The sequence below is a fragment of the Mustela erminea genome, chromosome 3, assembly GCF_009829155.1.
Source record: "Mustela erminea isolate mMusErm1 chromosome 3, mMusErm1.Pri, whole genome shotgun sequence".
Lineage (NCBI taxonomy): Eukaryota > Metazoa > Chordata > Mammalia > Carnivora > Mustelidae > Mustela > Mustela erminea.
In genome coordinates, this window is record NC_045616.1 from 135142857 (window position 1) to 135163798 (window position 20942).

Here is a 20942-nt window from a genome sequence, read left to right on the forward strand (position 1 = left end):
AAGAAGCAACCACTTATCTAGCCTTTCTGAATAAAAATGGACATCACAATAACCAAATAATTGAAACTTTAAGCATCCAGGAGGTTAAAATGATCCAGTTTTAAATCATCATTTATTTGCTTTACTATTCTACTACTTCACTATTCTGTAGAGGAAAAGAATATTAACAATGTATCCCACCTCATTTATATTAAATATTCAGAATAGGCAAACTTAAAGAGACAAAAGTAGGCTAGCAGTTACTTAGGGTAGGGGTGGAGAGATAGGGATTGACTGCTAATAGAGAGTGGGTGAAAATGTTCTAAAATCAGATTGTGGTGATAGTTGCACAACCCTGTGAATGTATTTTGAAAAACTAAATTATGTACTTTAAATGGTTGAATTTAAAGGTTGTATGATGTATGATTCATATCTCAGTAAAGCTGTCAAAAACACAAATACACATTCTGAAATTTGTTTCAGTACAACTGCCAAAGTGCAGCAGAGGCTGATAGGATTCATGCGTCCTGAAAATGGAAGTACCCAGCAGATGCAACAGGAGCTGCAAAGGAAGTTTCATGGTAAGTTATTCCTTCTGATCAGTTGACTGTACATGACCCCCATAAAGAGTTTTATTCATCAAGTAGGAAACAGTGGATTGAATAGAAAACAGTGAACCTCCCTTAATAAGATCAGTGAACCTCCCTTAATAAGATCTGGTTTTTGATAACACATATATTTTTTATTCAAATAACAGTGTGGTTAAGAAAAGTGGGACTGTATGGCTTTCATATATTTCCATAACTTTCAGCCCATTAAGTTTTTTCCTTTCCTTTACAAGAAACATGATAATCTTTTTTAAAATAAGTTTTTAAATCATAAAATAGACTATAGTTTTAACCACATTCACTTGGTTGTGCAAATGTCACTACTATCCATCTCCAAAACTTTTTTCATCTTCTTAAACAACTCTGTACCGAAACAGTAACTCCCCATTTCCCACACCATCCCAGCCCCTACTACTGTCAACCATTCGTTTGGTTTTTTTGTCTGAATTTGACTACCTAATATACTTCATATAAGTGGAATTACACAGTGACCCCCTTTCCCTTTGCCTCTGGCTCATTTCAGCTAGCATATGTCTTCAGAGTTCATCCATGGTGCGGCATATGTCTGAATTTCCTTTCTTTTTTAAGACAGTATTATTCCATTGTATGTCTACAGAGGTTTCCCCCCTGCTATCTGAAAGTAGTGTTCCTATGAAACCTTTCATAAGCCAGAATGGTGGCATAAAGTTAGGAAGCAGTTACCATTAAATTATATGGAAAAATTTTTGAGCATTCCCAGACCCCAAAAAATAACCTTTCTTAGGCTTTTCTGTTCCTTAGGATACTTTTTCTTTTTCTTTTTCTTTTTTTTTTTAAGTTTACCTTTTTTAGTAATCTCTGTGCCCATTGTGGGGCTTGAACTCACGAACCTGATGAGATCAAGTCACATGCTCTTCCAACTGAGCGCAGCCAACCTTAGGACACATTTAGAGATAAAGCATAGAATTCCACAGACACATTTCAAAGTTGTGGCAGCTTGTTGCTGAGGTGATGTGTGTGGTTTCTGGGAAAGGGGTTTGGCAGGATGCGTGCTGCCTCTGTAAAGGCTCACTGCAGAACAAACACTGAATACTGGGTTTAGGGTATTGTATCTTGAAACCAGGAAAAAAAGCTTGGGTTTTTGAGCACTTGGGTTGCTTCCACCTTAGAGGTATTGTGAATAATTCTGCTATGAACGTGTTGTACAAATATAAATTTGAGCCCTTGCTTTCAGTTTTTTTGTTATGTACCCAGAAATGGAATTGCTGGATCATATGGTAGTCAGTTTTTTAATTTTTGAAAAACTGCCATACTATTCTCTATGCACCATTTTACATTTCTGCTAGTAGTGCACAAGCATTTCAATTTCTTCACATCTTCACCAGTTATTTTTCTCTTTTTATAATCTCCATCCTAGTGGTTACAGTGTGGTATCTCATTGTGGTTTTTGATTTGCATTTTCCTAATGATTAGTGGCACACCTTTTTATAAAGTTAAAAATGTGAATCAAATTTTTGGTTGGTTTTGGGATTTTTTTTTTTGGTTTTTTTGTTTTTTTTTTTTTTTTCTGTTATAAATAGTAACAAGGAAGGAGCAAGGTAATGGAAAACTTAGAATCATCAATTACTCCAGAAATAGTTTGGAATAATAATAAATCATTGCTTAAATTTTGCCTGCCATTTGGTTTTTTAAAAGAATTTTTGTGTTCTGTTTAAGCCATTTCGGGCTGATAGATCCTTGCTAATTAAGACCCAGCCATTTAATCTTGTCCCTTCCTGCTAAATCTAGTTTTTTGTTTACTGTTTCATAAACATTTTTTCATTACTGCTGTTGGTACTTCAGTAAAATCTTAAGCCTGACAATACCAAGCATTGGTAAGGATTAAAACAAAAGGAGGGTTCAGATTGCTGGCACATGTACACTGAAATGACTACTTTAGGGAGCAGTTTGATCATAGTCTATAAAAGCTGAAAATGCATGTATATTGAAACTCAGCAGTTTCACTTCTAAGGATACATCGTATAGCAATCTTTATCAGACTTTTTTTCTTATGGTAAGAAATACATTTTATGTTATGACCTTAATGTTTGAAAGCATATATACATAACTGAAACAAAATTATAGGAAATAACTACCTGTTTTATACTCTAATATTTTCCTTTTTTATTTTATTCCCTTTTTCTTTTTTTTAAGTAGGCTCCATGCCCAGTGTGGGTCTTGAACTTAAAGCCCTGAGATCAAGTGTTGCATGGTCTACTGACTGAGCCAGCCAGGCACTCCAATTTTCTTTCCTTTTTAAAGGGGGGAAGGTAGCTGTCATGACTGACTGAATTGATTTCATGACTTGCCCACTTATTTATTTATTTATTTATTTTCACCAATTTATCTTAATCCAGGGTTTGAGGAACATAGTCCTAGAGAAATCTGATGGTGCTTTTCAGGATGTTTATTGCATTATTGTTTTAGTAGCAAAGCATGGGAGATAGCATAAATGTCCTTAAGGTGGAAAATGGACCTAATTGTGGTATACTTACATGATGGAATATCCAGTAATATATATTAGAATATTAAGATTAATATTAAATACTTATTAAAATACAGCTGGGTGGAAAAAGTGGTGTAAATGGTTTAAAAACAGCAGTTTTTGTTTTATGTGTACACACGCAGACACATAGAACCACATATACATATAATGACTGGATGAAAGGATGACTTCAACAAGTCATGATCATGGTTGGCTGTGATGAGGGGAGACCAGTGAGGATTTCAGCCTTAACTATAGTTGTTCTTATTGAAAGCAAAATGTTGTTTTATTTAAAACAAAACAACCTATGTCATTGTATAAAACTTCATCAGTTGTGTTTTGTAATTAGAGGCTCAACTGAGTGAAAAGGTTTCACTTCAGGCAATCCAGCAGTTGGTTCGAAAATCATACCAGGCTCTGGCTTTATGGAAGCTTCTTTGTGAACATCAGTTCACTGTCATTGTAGGAGAACTTCAGAAGGTAGGATTTCTTTTCCTTTAAGATCATATTGTTAATTCTGTGCTTGGTTTGTTTTCTTTTGAGTTAGCTTTAATCTTACACTTGGGTTTGAGAGGAGACTTTCAGGGAGAAGCATTTAGGTGTTATGATGAAGTTAGTATCTGCTTAATGGAAATCTTAATGGAAAATTGCACTAAATCATGAAAACTTGAGGGATCCACTTTGTCAAAACCACAAGTTTTTACAGTATGTGAGAATTTTATTATGGTATATGAATGAAATCTTTACAAAAAGTTTTTTTTTATACAGTAGGTTGTAACCGTTACTTGGATTTCAGATCCCTTTGGGAATTTGATCAAAACTCTTTCTTCCCACCCTCAAAGAATGCATACAGATACATCCACAAAATTTTTGCCTGTAGTTTCAGAGTCTAATGACTTAAATATTCTTACTTTTAAAAAGGTTTACCATTTGAGAAATGAATGGGTCAGATTTCTCTTGCTGTCCTCATTTGAATCCTTTTTAAGTATGATGGCAGTTTGCATTCACTTAAATGTTAGGCCACTGGGGGGAATGTATTCCTATTGTGAATATTTCTAAACATATACAAAAATAGAGTAAATACTACATTATAATCTTCATATACACTTGCATTCAGCATTTTCAAGATTTTATCAACTTTCATTAATCTATTCTCTTTTTCTTTACCAAATTACTTTAAAGATGATCCTAGATATCGTGTCATTTCATTCCTGTGTACTATGTTCTCTAAGGAAAGGTGTGATGTGAATCTGTCATGCCCTTTGATCATGTTGACTCAGCTGACTGGCTAAGCGGGTGTTCCCTTTCTCCCTCACCACTCCATGTGCATCCCTTCCAAAGCTTTGTGCTCGAAGAGGATGATCTTCCTTGATAGAGGTAGACCATTCTTTGGTCAAGGGTATACAAATAGTTGAGTGTCCCTGCTAGAACCTCCAAACGAGCTCTCAAGGTCCATTTGTAGGACCTGAGCTGAAATCAAGAGTCGGATGCTTAACCAACTGAGCCACTCTCAGGCACCCTGTAAACCCAAAATCTTTTAATGTAGCTAAGTGATTATTCTTTCTGGTTATGACTAAAATCAGGAAACCTGGCTCTAATTTTGGTTCTGCCTACATTTTACTTCTCTCACTTGTAAATTGAGAGATTTCGACTGGTCATACTGTGGGTTCTTTAACAATTCTGTATGATTCTATGGAAGTTTGCAAAAATGTGTTAATCTGTATAGTTTAGCATATTTTCTCTTTTGAACTATAGAGTCTTTTCATTTTTTATTTTAAATTGCTAAAGAAATTGTGTTGTGGGTAGAAATAGGATATTTCTGTATTTTTGGTAGAAAAAAAGGACTTTGTATTATACTCCTAGGAATTTCAAGAGCAGCTGAAAATCACCACCTTTAAAGATCTGGTAATCAGGGACAAGGAACTGACCGGGGCGTTAATCGCTTCTCTTATCAACTGCTACATCAGAGATAATGCTGCTGTTGATGGCATTAGTTTACACTTACAGGATATCTGCCCACTTCTGTATAGCACTGATGATGCAATTTGTTCTAAGGTATGATGCTTTATCAGCTCTTTCAATGTCTCTTAAAGAGGGTTTCATAGTATGAAAAGCACAATAGAACTGGAATCAGAAACCATCTTTTACTTAACATATGACGTCTCTTGGGTGGGTCTCCTAACCTCTCTCTTGGCCTCCAGAGTCTCTATCTATATGATGAAAGGAGTTGGAATACATCATTTCTTAAAATCCTTGTATACTGAAGTTTTTCATAAAGAATATAACATTTCTAGACCATATTTTTTTAAGTGGTTAAACACGTATCTCCTTAGAAATTAAAAATTACTAAAACTTTAAGTCTGTATTAAGAGTTGATTGGGCAATTTTTATTGATCCTTTCTTACAGGTAAAAATAATTTAAATCAGTATCACATGGACTGCCTGCTGACCAATAATGTATTCACTAGGCAAGAGATTTACCAGTCAAAAGCTATCTTGCTTAAAATATTTGTGAGAGGAGTTAAAAGATTTTTTTGATCAAAATTTTTTGATCAAAAATTTTTCTGCCTAAAATTAAGAAGAAATAAGTTTGTAGAGTTGTTTTTATTTTTTCTGATAATAAACCAGATGTTAATTGAGACATAGACCAAGACTTATGTTGGTAATATTGTCTATGTGCTGGATTTTATGTCTTTTTAAGTTCTTGTCATTTCTAATCTAGGCGAATGAACTCCTCCAGCGTTCCCGACAAGTTCAGAATAAGATTGAAAAGGAAAGAATGTTAAGAGAATCCTTAAAGGAGTATCAGAAAATCAGCAATCAAGTGGACCTTTCCAATGTTTGTGCTCAGTATAGACAAGGTGAGAAACAAAATGTTCTTCACATCTTTTTCTTAACTCAGGAGACAAATGACTTTTATTTTTTTTTTTTAAGATTTTTTATTTATTTATTTGACAGAGAGAGAAATCACAAGTAGGCGGAGAGTCAGGCAGAGAGAGAGAGAGAAGCAGGCTCCCGCTGAGCAAAGAGCCGGATGCGGGGCTCCATCCCAGGACACTGAGATCATGACCTGAGCCTAAGGCAGCGGCTTAATCCACTGAGCCACCCAGGCGCCCCTATGACTGTTTTATTTTAAGCTACTGATAAAAAGCCTCTTAACATAAACAACACTTCCCCAAGTGATAGGACTTGGGAAACTCATGCCTTGTGTTTTAGTGTTTGATGGCTGGCCTCTGCAAAAACTATAATGTTCTTTTTATATCTTGAAATAGATAACTTTTAACACAGGAGTTTCAATCCTTGTCCTTGTATACTATCTATATTAGATAGCTTCGTGGATTACATTTATTTTTGGATGCTTTCAATTCTTTTGACTAATTTTTAAAATAGTACTTGTCTGCTTGCTTTTAAATTACTTTTTTGTTTGTTTTTGTTTTTTCAATTTATTTATTTGACAGAGATCACAACTAGGCAGAGAGGCATGCTGAGCAGAGAGCCTGATGCAGGGCTCGATCCCAGGACCCTGGGATCATGACCTGAGCTGAAGGCAGAGGCTTTAACCCACTGAGCTACCCAGGCACCCCTAAATTACTTTAAATCAAATCTAGCGCAATGTAAAAGTAGTAACTGTTAGCACAGATATTGTTTTGAATTCTAAGATGTTTTTTTCCCATCAGGGAACAGAAATCTTCCCTTTTGTTATTCTAACTTTGGAAAAACATTTTTCCAATAAAGAAAATACACTTAATAGCTGCCTTTTAGGCATGTTGGTACCTTGTTCTTTGGTAGATTCACCATATATATGATTGTGTCATTAAGGTGACTAGCATACAGTAGAGACATAGAAACCTTGATCAGTACTTTTATAAACCAGCTAAGGAAAAACACATCCAGCTTAATAAGCCTTATCTCTTTGTCCTTTTCCTTTCCCATTAGTCCGTTTTTATGAGGGTGTAGTGGAACTATCTCTTACTGCTGCAGAAAAAAAAGATCCTCAGGGTCTTGGACTTCATTTCTATAAACATGGAGAACCAGAAGAAGACATCGTGGGACTGCAGGCTTTCCAAGAAAGGCAAGTTTATCACCCTAGTGGCTTGTCAACTTTTTGGATACAGACTTTCCTTGGTGTACAGTTTGATTGATTATATTAGGAAAACAATATTCTAAGTACAACACTTATAAGAATGAATTATGCTTTCACTTAAAAATGTTTTGTTTTATCACAGGCCTAAATTAGGATTATAATTCTTGCCTTAGGGGTCAACTTTTACTCTGGTTGAAATTCTTAAGGACTTATAAATGTTTTTGAACTTGCCTCTTTGGTTTTTATAACACTGTACTAATGTCAGCTTTAAATGCAATAACTTATTTGGAACCATCTCTCCCCTACCTAATTTCTGGCTCTGGGTGATGATTAGTATTTTATTTTATGGGATGATTTTTAAATGTTCACAAATTAGTAGTGACTGTTAAGAAAAAAAGTGTGTCCATAAAGGAAATATATAACCTATCTAAAACATGTTTTTTATTAATACATTAATTTTTATAACTTCACCCTTTATATTTGTGTGTGTACATATATCTAGTCCCCAAAATAGTCTACATATTATTGTGTATTTAAATTAGATTAGTCAGTTGCTATCTAGTTAAACAATGCATTTGCTCCTTTTCTGTTCTTTTTCAGATTAAACAGTTATAAGTGTATTACAGATACGCTTCAAGAATTGGTAAACCAAAGTAAGGCTGCTCCTCAGTCTCCCAGTGTACCCAAAAAACCTGGACCTCCAGTATTGTCATCTGATCCCAATATGCTGAGTAATGAAGAAGCAGGACATCATGTAAGGGACATAGCATATTTTTATCCTGAAAATACATTGTTTAGATGTTCTGTGTAATAGTGGAGACAGCTCGTCTTGGGAAAGGTAGTAGATCTTAGAAATAAGCATTTACAAAGATTCTTGGTTTCAGCATTTTATAAGGCTGATGGTTATGATGTCCAGCAGGAGAGCCTTTAACTGCTAATTTTGTTTTTGTTTTTGTTTTAGTTTGAACAAATGCTTAAATTATCTCAACGATCCAAAGACGAGCTCTTTAGTATTGCCCTTTATAATTGGCTAATACAAGCTGATCTTGCAGATAAGCTATTGCAGGTAAAAAAATATTTTTTTATTCCAATATTGCTAACTTGTATTTTCAATTAGCATGCATCTAGTTGAAGGAGGGGCACCTGGGTGGCTCATTTGGTTAAGTGTCTGCCTCAGCCTGGGATCAAGCCCTGCATCGGGCACCCTGCTTAGCAGGGATCCTGTTTCTCCCTCTCCCTCTGCCTGTCACTCCGAAGCTTGTGCTCACTCACTCGCTCTCTTTCTGTCAAATAAATAAAATCCTTAAAAAAATAAAAACACAGATACCAGGAAATTTATTTTCTTAACCTGAACCTATTATTATGTGTTAGCATCAATCCAAGTCATGTAATATCCTTTCCTGGTGGACAAAATAAACTATTGCTCTAATTTTCTAATATTGTGGGATGAAAATCATTGGATTATGAATTAGGAGTCCTAAACTTGGCGTAACCTCTGCCATTAATTCAGTATGTGACTTCATACATGTCTTTTTACTATCCTAAGTCTCAGTATTCTTCATTCTGTAAAATAAATGTGTGGCATTTGACAATGGCAAGGAAGTCTTTGAGCAATCAATAGCTGTGTTTTCATTTGTAGTTGGGGATGCCTAGGTAGCACATTTGGTTAAGCATCCGACTCTTGATTTCGTCACAGGTTGTGATCCTTGGGTCGTGAGATGGAGCCTGCTTGGAGTTCCCCCTGACCCATGCTCATGCTCACTCTCTCTCTGTCTCAAAAAAAAAAAAAGAAAAATTTAAAAATTGTAATTGGATTATGATTAGTTTAATTAGCCTAATTCAACTATCATAGCAACTCTTTGGTTAACTCTAGTAAAACAAATATCATGTATAATGAAAAAAATTGCCCTCTGTCTGTTCTTAATTATAATTTTGCTTATGTATTTGTGAAGCAAGGCATACCTGTAGTTGTTTTAAAAATGTTGTAGTTGGGGTGCCTGGGTGGCTCAGTGGGTTAAGCCACTGCCTTCGGCTCAGGTCGTGATCCCAGGGTCCTGGGATCAAGCCCCACATCGGGCTGTCTGCTCTCCAGGGAGCCTGCTTCCTCTTCTCTCTCTCTCTGCCTGCCTCTCTGCCTACTTGTGACCTCTATCTATCAAATAGATAAATAAAAAATCTTTTAAAATAAATAAATAAATAAAAATGTTGTAGTTACTACATAAAGAGCAAGCAGCTAGCCCAGGAGAGTTTCTGAGTGATTGTATAATTTGCAGATTGCTTCTCCATTTCTGGAGCCACATCTAGTCCGAATGGCCAAAGTTGATCAAAACAAAGTTCGTTATATGGATTTACTGTGGAGGTATTATGAAAAGAACAGAAGCTTTAGTAATGCTGCTCGCGTCCTGTCCAAATTGGCTGACATGCATAGGTATGGTATAATACTCTTACTTCTATGAATAATGATTGATAACTGACCTATAACTAGACACATCTGGATTTCAGAAATTAAATAAAACCTTATTCAGGTTATAGTATGTACAGTTTTTTATGCTTTTACTTGGATTTACATACAGTTTACAGTTTTTTTCTTTTTTAATAGTGTATAGGAGGTACTAAATACCCAAGGTTGTCTTTAGTCAGACTAACTTCTAAATCACTTCTTTAAAGTATGTCTTTAGGGGCGCCTGGGTGGCTCAGCGGGTTAAGCCGCTGCCTTCAGCTCAGGTCATGATCTCAGGGTCCTGGGATCGAGTCCCATATCGGGCTCTCTGCTCAGCAGGGAGCCTGCTTCCCTCTCTCTCTCTCTCTGCCTGCCTCTCTCTCTGTCAAATAAATAAATAAAATCTTTAAAAATAAAAAAAATAAAAAATAAAGTATGTCTTTAGATTCTTTACTACTAAACAGTTCATCATTATTCTTAATTGAAAGGACAAAATTTCTCAAAGGCTTTATAATTTTAAATGTTTTACTAAATCTAGACTAATTTCCTCTGCACTGTTGGTTTAAATTACAAAAAAGTTTTGAGCATTTATGTTAAAGATTGTTAAGAATCTTATTAAAGAAAGCATTGAAATTTCTAGTTAGATTATCATATCATAAAACAATATAATTTTGGACAGATCATTATTTTGACCTTGTATTTTCATTTGGAATCTTCTTTGCCAAAATAGCACAAGTTCTATTTTTAAAAACTGGAGCTCAATTAAGTTAGGAAGAAGAGGTTGTGGAAACAAAGTTGTTTTTAAACGAAGTTAATCAGAATGGTAACTTATGGGGCACCTTGCTGGCTCAGTCAGTAGAGCATGTGACTCTCATCTCAGGGTCATTAGTTCAAGCCCATATTGAGCATAGAGCCTACTTTAAATAGTCTAGATGTGACTGTAATAGCAAGTGTGAGTATGTACGTATTTATTCTTAATTGGCCTTCCATTAATATTTATTGACCTTTTTTCTTGTTATATTGTGATTATAACATATTCAGAAGGGATGCCTGGGTGACTCAGTTGTTCAGTGTCTAACCTTGGCTCAGGTCATGATCCCCAGGTCCTGGGTTTGAGTCTGCATCAGGCTCCTCTCTCAGCAGGGAGGCTGCTTCTCCCTCTGTGTGCCACTCCCCCTGCTTCTGCTCTCTCTCTGTCAAATAAATAAAATCGAAAAAAAAAAAAATTCACAAATTCTCTAACTTTTAAGAACACTCATTATCCATTTCTACTTTGTACATAACACATACAACCTAATTTCCTCCTCATGTGAGAAACACTGTCCTTCTACTCTAGCTCTCAGCTTAACCTTCTTTTTCCACAATAAAATATTTTTCCAACTATAATGTTGCTCTCTTTCTCACCACACTCTCTTTGCATATATAGGCTGCAGCAAATAAATTGGCAGCTATAGAATTTGTATTTTAAATTATTTGGAAATGTTACCCACTTATAATATGTTTGGTTCAAGTAGGGCTTTTTTTAGAGATGAGAGGGGAAAGAAAGGGAAGCTCTTTTAGAAACGGGTCCTAAATGTACTAAACAGTCCTTTACGTGCAGCACTGAGAGATGGTCAGTGCTAAGTAACTGTCATCTACACCAGTACTTTCAAAGATAGAAGGAGAGAGGAGTTAATTCTTCCTTTCTCCTTCCCTCCCTTTCTTTTTTTTTTTTAAAGGGGAAAAATATGGGAGCCATAGCTATACAGAAGGACAGTTTGATCTGAAAGTAAAAGAAAGCTAGTTTTTTCCTGATTCAAACTGGAAGTAATGGGGATATCAAAAGTTACATTTAATACTGGTTAGTATGAGAGGTTGCCAGCAACTAAATGAATTAGTGGGTTTGTTTTTAATGCCAAGTCACTCTGTAATATCAAAGAACCAAGTGTGATGGGAGATTAGAAAGGACTGAAGGTGGTAACCATCAAGGTGGATACATGCTTGGGCTTTCTGACACCTGCCAGCCCGCCAGCCAGCAAATAGATTTTGAGCACCAGTGATGTATATTCAAGGCATGCAGAAAGGAATAGTGAACAATGCAAATACCACCTTTGTTCCCAAAAGCTCCCATTCCAGTGGGTATGGAATGCAGACACAAACAAATTCAGGTTCTATAAAAATAATAAAAATAGAATAATATAATAAAAAGGGCCTTGGGAAGTGGGGGTAAGGAGTGGCTTTAGTTAAGATTGGTCAGAGAAGGCCTCAAACAAATTGTTATGAAAATTGATTCTTGGGGCACCTGGGTGGCTCAGTGGGTTAAGCCTCTGCCTTCAGCTCAGGTCATGATTTCAGGGTCCTGGGATCGAGCCCCGCATCAGGCTCTCTGCTCGTGGGGAGCCTGCTTGCCCCTCTCTCTCTGCCTGCCTCTCTGCCTATTTGTGATCTCTGTCAAATAAGTAAATAAAATTTTTTTTAAAAATTTTTTTAAAAAAGAAAATTGATTCTCAAGTGACAAGAAAGTACAGTATTAAAGATGTGGAGGGGGGCGCCTGAGTGGCTCAGTGGGTTAAGCCGCTGCCTTCGGCTAGGGTCATGATCTCAGGGTCCTGGGATCAAGTCCCGCATCGGGCTCTCTGCTCAGCAGGGAGCCTGCTTCCCTCTCTCTCTCTGCCTGCCTCTCTGTCTACTTGTGATCTATCTCTGTCAAATAAATAAATAAAATCTTTAAAAAAAAAAAAAAAAAAAGATGTGGAGGAAATGGCCCAAGCTTGGGAACAATAGTCTCTGCAGAGGTAGTTTAGATTCAAGTTTATCATGTTTAGGATACAAAAAAGAAAGCCAGTGGGGTTGGAGATGGTGAACATGGGAGCAGGTGAACGGAGAGGAAGTTGAAGGAGTAGGTAAAGACATGTGACATAATTTGATTTCTGTTTTTAAGAGGTCACTCTATTTGCTTTATGGAGGATTACATACCGTATTAGCCGTATTAAGGTAGAGAAGTGAAGAATATGAGGAGTGATAAAGAACTTTTTCCTTACTTTAGTGTTTTGAAGAATCCAAGTTTTAATATACTGAATTAAAGTTTTAAAATCAGAAGTTACAGGGCGCCTGGGTGGCTCAGTGGGTTAAGCCACTGCCTTCAGCTCAGGTCATGATCTCAGGGACCTGGGATCGAGTCCTGCATCAGGCTCTCTGCTCAGCAGGGAACCTGCTTCCCTCTCTCTCTCTCTTTCTCTGCCTGCCTGTCTACTGTGATCTCTCTGTGTCAAATAAATAAAATCTTTAAAAAAAAAAAAATCAGGAGTTACTTTCTTGGATGTAAACTTAAGCATTTTTTTATTTGTTGCCTTAAACTGTAGATCTCTTTCATTAGAATTCCTTTAATAGTTTTTTCAAGTTTCAAATGGGCTTTTATGGCTCATTTGGTATGTACAAAATAGTGTGTCATAATTAATATATTTGTATATGGGATCCTTAAGAGTTCATATAAATAAAAGTAAGGTTTTTCTCCCCCAGCACAGAAATTTCACTTCAGCAGCGACTAGAGTACATTGCTCGAGCCATTCTTAGTGCCAAAAGTTCTACTGCTATTTCCTCGATAGCTGCAGATGGTGAATTCCTTCATGAATTAGAAGAAAAAATGGAAGTAAGCGCTAAAGATACTTAACCTTTGCCTGCATTTATTTCATTTTCCCTTCTTCCCTCTAGTGACTCATAGGTCAGTAGCAGTTAATATTCTAGTGTCTTCTGCCTGTATGTATTTATTTTCATATCTAGGCATACATCTTTTATTGGGTCACAGGACATTGCTATAATTAGATTTTTCTCTGTGGCATTTCTAAAGGTTTTTTTTTTTTTTCCCCCAACTGTTCCAACACAAAGGAGATTATCACATTTACCATTTATTCTAGAAACTAATGAGTAGGTACGTGAAGTAGAGTAGGCTAAACTGCCCTAATTAAGAGACCTAAGAGTATATAATGGTGCAAATACAAAAGCTTATTTCTCATTCACAAATATCCAGAGTTGGTGTTCCTGACTGGCCACTGGCTTTCTTCCACTTGATTGATTTTAATACCCAAGTTCTATTTTCTGGCTCTGCCATTCCCTATGGCCTTAACTTTTTCTTCTGTCAGAGGGAGTAAGAGAAAAAATCACATGTAAGAAGCTCTCTTAAAGGGGCGCCTGGGTGGCTCAGTGGGTTAAGCCGCTGCCTTCGGCTCAGGTCACGATCTCAGGGTCCTGGGATCGAGTCCCGCATCGGGCTCTCTGCTCAGCGGGGAGCCTGCTTCCTCCTCTCTCTCTCTCTCTGCTTGCCTGTCTGCCTACTTGTGATCTCTCTCTGTCAAATAAATAAATAAAATCTTTAAAAAAAAAAAGAAGAAGCTCTCTTAAAGACCTCAGTCCTGAAGTGACATACTTTACAGCCACTTACAGTCCATTGAAGAGAACTTCGTCTTATGGCCATATCTCCCTGCAGAGGAGGTTGAAAAATATGGTCTAGCCATTTTCTGGCTGCAGTCATGGGAGAGATGGGTATTACAGTGACAGCAAAGGCTCTCTGCCATAGTATACTTCCTATGAGATCTTTGGGTTGTGATGAAGAGCTGCTAGTTTGTTACAATAGAAGTCTTCATTTGTACAGTTTTTTATTGAGGTATAATTGACATAATATTATATTAGTTTCAGGTATACAGTGTAATGATTCAGTATTTTTAGGTATTGCAAAATGATCACCATAATAAATCTTACTAACATTTATCACTATATACATAATGACAAAATTTTTTTCTTGTGGTAAGAACTTCTACAATCTATTTTCTTCAGCAACTTCCAAATATGTGATACAGTGTTAATTATAGTCACTATGCTGTTATTTATACATTTTTTTTACTTTAACCAACTTAAAGTTAGATACTAGGAATCATTCCTTCAAGTACTTGTTGACTTATCATCAAGAACTTAAGACTTGCTTTTTTTAATTCAAACTAGGTTGCTAGGATCCAACTTCAGATACAAGAGACACTACAAAGACAGTATTCCCACCATTCTTCTGTACAGGATGCAATTTCTCAGTTGGATTCTGAGCTAATGGACATAACTAAGGTAATAAAAAAGCAAGTTGAATTCCTCTAGCAGTCACATAATACCTATAAATTCCTTGTTTCATTTGCATTCTACTTTGCATTTCGTGAGAAAGATTAATCTTTCTCCACAAAATTAAGATAACCCATCCTGGGGAGCATGTTGCTGGGCTGAGAGATGACTGCTGTGGTATCTGACTCTTAGGGACAGCTAACTTGCTCTGTGCAGGCCATTTTCTATCAAGACTCTTATCAGCCTCACACCAAGCTTTGTTAAAACTCATGCCATTTATTTTATGGCCCTGCATCTTGTCTTGGAGAAGTAACTTATCTTTGCTTACCTTTCTGAGCCTCTCCCACTCTATACTTCAGAGCAGTCCCTTTTTCAATAATTCTTGGACATTTCTCCAAGAACCGTGAAGCACCCTGAGACTTGTGTTTCCAGGATTCTTTAAACCCTGGTTTAGACAGTGCTAATTATAAAAGACATGTTATTACAGTATCTCCCTGCCAGCCAAGGGGGCCAGAGAGGCACACATGTTGAAATCTATTTAATTTTACCAAGCCTTTGCCATTCTTAATCTGGAGTTATGACCACCTGCATGTCATCACATCTTTATATCCTATTTTAGGAACTTTGGATAAAATCTTTGGTCATTTTTAATTTTCAAGGAGTGCATCACTATAAATTTCTGACTCTTGACCCCTGGTTGTATGTATAATGTTGGCATTTTCTCCAACAGCTTTATGGGGAATTTGCTGACCCGTTTAAACTTGCAGAGTGTAAACTTGCAATAATTCATTGTGCTGGTTATTCAGACCCTATATTGGTGCAGACACTTTGGCAAGATATCATAGAGAAAGGTAAGTGCTCACTTACAGGTATATTAGCATACATTATTTAGTGACTTGGTAGAGGAATGCAAGCTATTAGTGGCTTTCATATATTTAGAGCTCATGAAAATTGAATATACCTAAGTGGTGGGTACCTGGATATGGCAGAGGTAGTCCTGTAGAGAATGACTTCAATTTATATTGGAGAAATCTCTGAGAAAAGGATAGTTATTTTTTGGTTGTTCTTTTTTTTTTTTAAAGATTTTTATTTAGGGGCACCTGGGTGGCTCAGTCATTAGGTGTCTGCCTTTGGCTCAGGTCATGATCCCGGGGCCTTGGGATTGAACCCCACATCAGACTCTCCGTTCAGCGGGAAGCCTGCTTCTCCCTCTCCCACTCCCACTGCTTGTGTTCCCTCTCTCACTATGTCTGTCTCTCTCAAATAAATAAAATCTTAAAAAAAAAAAAAAAGATTTTATTTACTTATTTGACAGAGAGAGACAGCAAGAGAGGGAATAGAAGTACGGGGAGTGGGAGAGCGAGAAGCAGGCTCCCCACTGAGCAGGGAGCCTGGCGCAGGGCTCCATCCCAGGACTCCCAGGATCATGTCCTGAGCCGAAGGCAGATGCTTAATGTCTGAGCCCCCCAGGTGCCCCTGGTTGTTCTTCTTAATAAAGGATTCTGAGACACTTTCCTCAGAATCCCATAACCTGTGACCTATTTAAATCAAAAGTATTTCAGACACTAACAGAAACACAGTATCTGCTCATTATATTAGAATATCATTAGTAGGATACTTTTTACCTTGAAATAGAATGAAATAGCCAGTTTAAATATTTCACATGAAAAGCCGTTTGGTTTCTCATGGCATTTCTTTTTCTTACAGAATTGAATGAAAGCGTGGCGCTGAGCTCCTCAGATAGAATGCATGCCCTCAGTCTCAAGGTTGTGCTCCTGGGCAAAATTTACGCTGGCACACCTCGCTTCTTTCCTTTAGGTAAGCAGTAATCTTATGTGCTATCATGGGTGTTTTGTTTTGTTTTGATGGTTTTCTTCATTGACATGGAAAAAATTTATCATCCTCAGAGTGGAATTGTGTCTTTGTTGCTGTTTAGCTCAGTAGTGTAATTCTACCTCTCCAGAAAGAAAAACCTCCAAAGATAGCAGAATTTGTTGGTAGTTAGGTAAGGAACTTTCTTTGACCTTGCAAGTTTCCATATCTGGGGATAGTGCTAACAGACCTTAGTAATGATTATATTCTTGGTAACCCTCTACAAGTTTTAAGGAGGAAAGAAAAATGATTGATTTTCTGCATGGGCAATCTGTGATTGCTTCAACTCCTCTTCTTATATTGAGGACACATTTTTCTTTAAAATAACAAATAGTTGGGGCACCTGGGTGGCTCAGTTGGTTGTGCTGCTGACTCTTGATTTCAGCTGAGGTCATGATCTCAGGGTCTTGGGATAGAGCCCTGATTCACATTGGGGTCCCCATTGAGCAGGGAACCTGCTTGAGAATTCTCTTTCTCCCTGTGCCCCTCCCCCTGCTCACACTCTTTCTCTTTCTCAGAAAAATAAGTAAATCTTTAAAAAAATTAAATAGCAAATAACTGTGTTTAAAATGCAATTTTTGAACCCCTTAATCAACTATATTACTATAATTGTTATGTACATGACTCTACTTATTAGCCATTTGCCAATGTGTAGTATTTTTCTTCAGTTGTAAAACAGTAGAATCAGGGTGCCTGAGTGACTCACTTGATTCAGCATCCAACTCTTGTTCTCAGGTCAGGCCTTGATCTCAGAGTCATGAGTTCAAGCTCCATGTTGGGCTCCATGCTGGGCTTTTAGCCTACTTAAAAAAAATAAAAAATAAAAATACAAGAATAGAATCAACATAAATACATCCATAAAGTAAGATGTTAAGCACCTAGGGTCTTTGAAAAATGGTGAGAACCAGGAAAATGCTCACAACATAACATTAAATTGTTTGTTTATTTAATGAGGATAGAGCCCTTTTTATAGACCATCTCTGATTTACAGTTTATTTCCTGGAAATGTCAGGAAATCAAGTCATTATAATCATACCCTTTTCTCTTGTAAGTATAGTGTTTAAAACTGCCATACTATTTATTAATGAGAAAAATAAAGAGAAAATAAAAACTTAACAATTTTAATAATAAAAAGGCCACACTATACATAATTTCTTTAGAGAGTATTTCTGCTTTGGCTTAGATTTTTAATTTTTGAACCCAATAATGTCTAGGGTAGAAGAGGCCTTTTTTTCCCCTTCTTTAATTGTCCATCTTTCAATGTCAAACAAGCTCCGGGGGTTACAAACTAGAGCAAGTTTAGAGTTTTTAGGAATTTGATTATCTATGCAAAATTTTTGTATGGTAGATTCTAGGGTAGTTGCAGGTTCAGTCAGTGGCAGTCTTTTCAGTAATTCTTCTTACCTGGGGACATTCACCTTGGTCATTCTCAGATTTTGACTATCATAAATATGAATGTGATTGTTACTATTACGATCTTATTTGTGATATGATAGGTAGTAAAAAGTGAGAATGGGGCCAAAATTAGAACCATCAAATAAATAACTTACACATCTGAGGGGGTAGATGCACTTAAAAAACCCATTACATGTTTCTAAAATCAGGATGCAGTAACCCTTCTTTTCTGAAAAACTGTTAAATTGAGTATATAATATATCAAGATACTGAAGAAATACCAGTGGGTCCTCTCCATTAGTGGGATTGTGAATGGTCTCTATTTCTTGTACCTTTCTATATTTTCCAAACTCAGCAAAATGTAGTTTTTTTCTAATAGCTTTAAATTTTGTAGCATGTTCATCGTTGTGCACCAATCACCACAATTAAATTTAGACCATTCTCGGGGCTCCTGGGTGGCTCAGTGGGTTAAGCCGCTGACTTCAGCTCAGGTCATGATCCCAGAGTTCTGGGATCGAGTCCCACATCAGGCTCTCTGCTCAGCAGGGAGCCTGCTTCCTCCTCTCTCTCTCTGCCTGCCTCTCTGCCTACATGTAATCTCTCTCTGTCAAATAAATAAATAAAATCTTTAAAAAAAAAAATTTAGACCATTCTCATCACCCCAAAGGAAACCGTGTACCTAATAGCCGTCACTCCCTATACCTCCCACTCTCCGGCCCTAGACAGTTACTGATCTACTTTATGTCTCTGTATTGCCTATTCTGATATATCACTTACTTTTGGTTTTCTCTTTTTAAAGATCTTATTTATTTGAGAGAGAGAGAAAGTGAGAACAAGTGCAAGCACAAATGGGGAAGGGGCAGAGGGAGAAGCGGACTTCCTACTGACCCAGGAGCTCCATGCGGGACTCAGTCTCAGGACCCTGAGATCATGACCTGAGCTGAAAGTAGCCAGTTAACCAGCTAAGCCACCCAGGCTCCCCAGGAGTTAACAATTCTTTAACAACAAAAGAGTAATTATGTGAGGTGAAGGACCACATTAACTAACCTTACTGGAGTAAACACTTTACAGTGTGTATATGTATAACATCTTCATGTTCTATACCTTAAACTTACATAATGTTTGGCTATTTTTTCTCAATAAGCTGGGGTGAGGGGGAGAGTTAACAATTCTAATTTCTGATCTTTTTCCCTCTCCAGATTTTATTGTGCAGTTTTTAGAACAGCAAGTTTGTACTTTGAACTGGGATGTAGGTTTTGTAATACAGACAATGAATGAAATTGGAGTGCCATTACCTAGACTATTAGAAGTATATGATCACTTGTTCAAGTCACGGGTAAGAAAAATATTAAATAAAATGAAATAATTTATTTAGTTAAAGTTAAACGTTTTCTAGATAAAAGAATATTTTGATTGTATGTTTATGAAAGTGTCTCATCATATGATAAAAATTACTTCAGAAACATGCTTCACTGGTTCAATATAAGAAATTGTCATACTTTAACCTTCTAAAACTGATAATGAGTTGTTTTGCCATGTTTCATGATAAAAATCAAATATTTCTTAGTAAACATATTTTCTTTACTCTTGGTGGAATAGGCTAAGCCCATTACATTAAGAATCACCGTTTGTTTTATCAGAACAAAATAATACTGTATTTTTTCTCTATAACTTCATCTAAAATGTCAGTGCTCAAAGATCTTCCTCACCACAGGAAAAAAACTTTGTAACTATGATGGTGATGCATGGTAACTAGACTTAGTATAGTGATCATTTCCCATACTGATTCCCATAACAACTCATATGTTGTACACCTGAAAGTGATATGATGTTATGTGTCAGTTATACCTCAATTAAAAAAATTCTTTCTCGATTAAAAAAAAAATCTTTCTGATAATATTGAACCTTATCAGACTATATATTTTATCATTTTTATCCTATGATAAAAGATCCAAATGAAACCTTGTTGACCTATATGATGTCTCTTAAGATAGCACCACCAAAACATTTATATGGTGCTTTACAAGACACTTGTATATCTCATTTAAACCTTGAAATGAGCATCTGACAAGGGTAGAGATTTTAAATAAATAACCTGCTCATGTCTAGTTACCCAGAATGAGAATTAAGATTGTTTACTGGTTTAGTCTTTATTTATAATATCAGACTAAGTCTGCATAGGTTTAAAACAAAAGAGGTATCACAGCTGACAAGAAGAAAATAAAAAAATAAAATAGCATTTAATATTTTGTGGTTTCTAGATTATTTATCTGGTCATGGTTAATATTTGAACATCCTTGAAAACTGCATTGTGATGTTATTCTGTGGAGCATGTAAATTTCCTCTTGAGGAACCTGTGTTTCCTCTTGACAGGTGTGAGGAGGTGTATCATTGCAGTTTTGATTTGTGTTTCCCTGATGATGAGTGATGTTGAGCATTTTTTCATATGTCTTTTAGCCATTCTTATATCTTCTGCCCATTTCTTAACTGGATTATTTGTTTTGGGGTCTTGATTTTGATAAGTTCTTTATACATTTTGGATACTAATTCTTTATCACATATGTCCTTTCCATGTATCTTCTCCTATTAGTTGCCTTTTAGTTTTGTTGACTGTTTCCTTTGCTGTGCAGAAGCTTTTTATCTTGATGAAATCCCAGGAGTTCATTTTTGGTTTTCTTTCCTTTGCCTCTGGAGACATGTCTAATAAGAAGTTGCTGTGCCCAAGGTCAAAGAGACTGCTACGTGTCTTCTCCTCTAGGATTTTGATGGATTCCTGTCTCACATTTTGGTCTTTCATCCATTTTGTTTTTGTTTGTTTTTTTTTTTTGTATAGTGTAAGAAAGTGGTCCAGCTTCATCTGCCTGTTGTCCAATTTTCCCAGCACCATTTGTTGAAGAGGCTTTTTCCCATTGGATATTTTTTCTTACTTTGTTGAAGATTAGTTGACCATACAGTTACAGGTCCCTTTCTGGGCATTCTGTT

The 20942-nt window shown here is 36.4% G+C and overlaps 1 protein-coding gene across 1 annotated transcript in view; it reads left to right on the forward strand.

The window, feature by feature from the left end:
- Window positions 1-20942, forward strand: part of NUP155 (nucleoporin 155) — a 64303-nt gene that overhangs the window by 35555 nt on the left and 7806 nt on the right. The window contains exons 21-33 of the mRNA XM_032337573.1: window positions 463-560; window positions 3440-3570; window positions 4954-5145; window positions 5813-5951; window positions 7027-7162; window positions 7775-7928; window positions 8136-8240; window positions 9448-9602; window positions 13113-13242; window positions 14589-14702; window positions 15424-15544; window positions 16401-16511; window positions 19160-19296. Coding sequence (XP_032193464.1) covers window positions 463-560; window positions 3440-3570; window positions 4954-5145; window positions 5813-5951; window positions 7027-7162; window positions 7775-7928; window positions 8136-8240; window positions 9448-9602; window positions 13113-13242; window positions 14589-14702; window positions 15424-15544; window positions 16401-16511; window positions 19160-19296 — 1723 coding nt within the window. The remainder of the gene's footprint in view (window positions 1-462; window positions 561-3439; window positions 3571-4953; window positions 5146-5812; window positions 5952-7026; window positions 7163-7774; window positions 7929-8135; window positions 8241-9447; window positions 9603-13112; window positions 13243-14588; window positions 14703-15423; window positions 15545-16400; window positions 16512-19159; window positions 19297-20942) is intronic.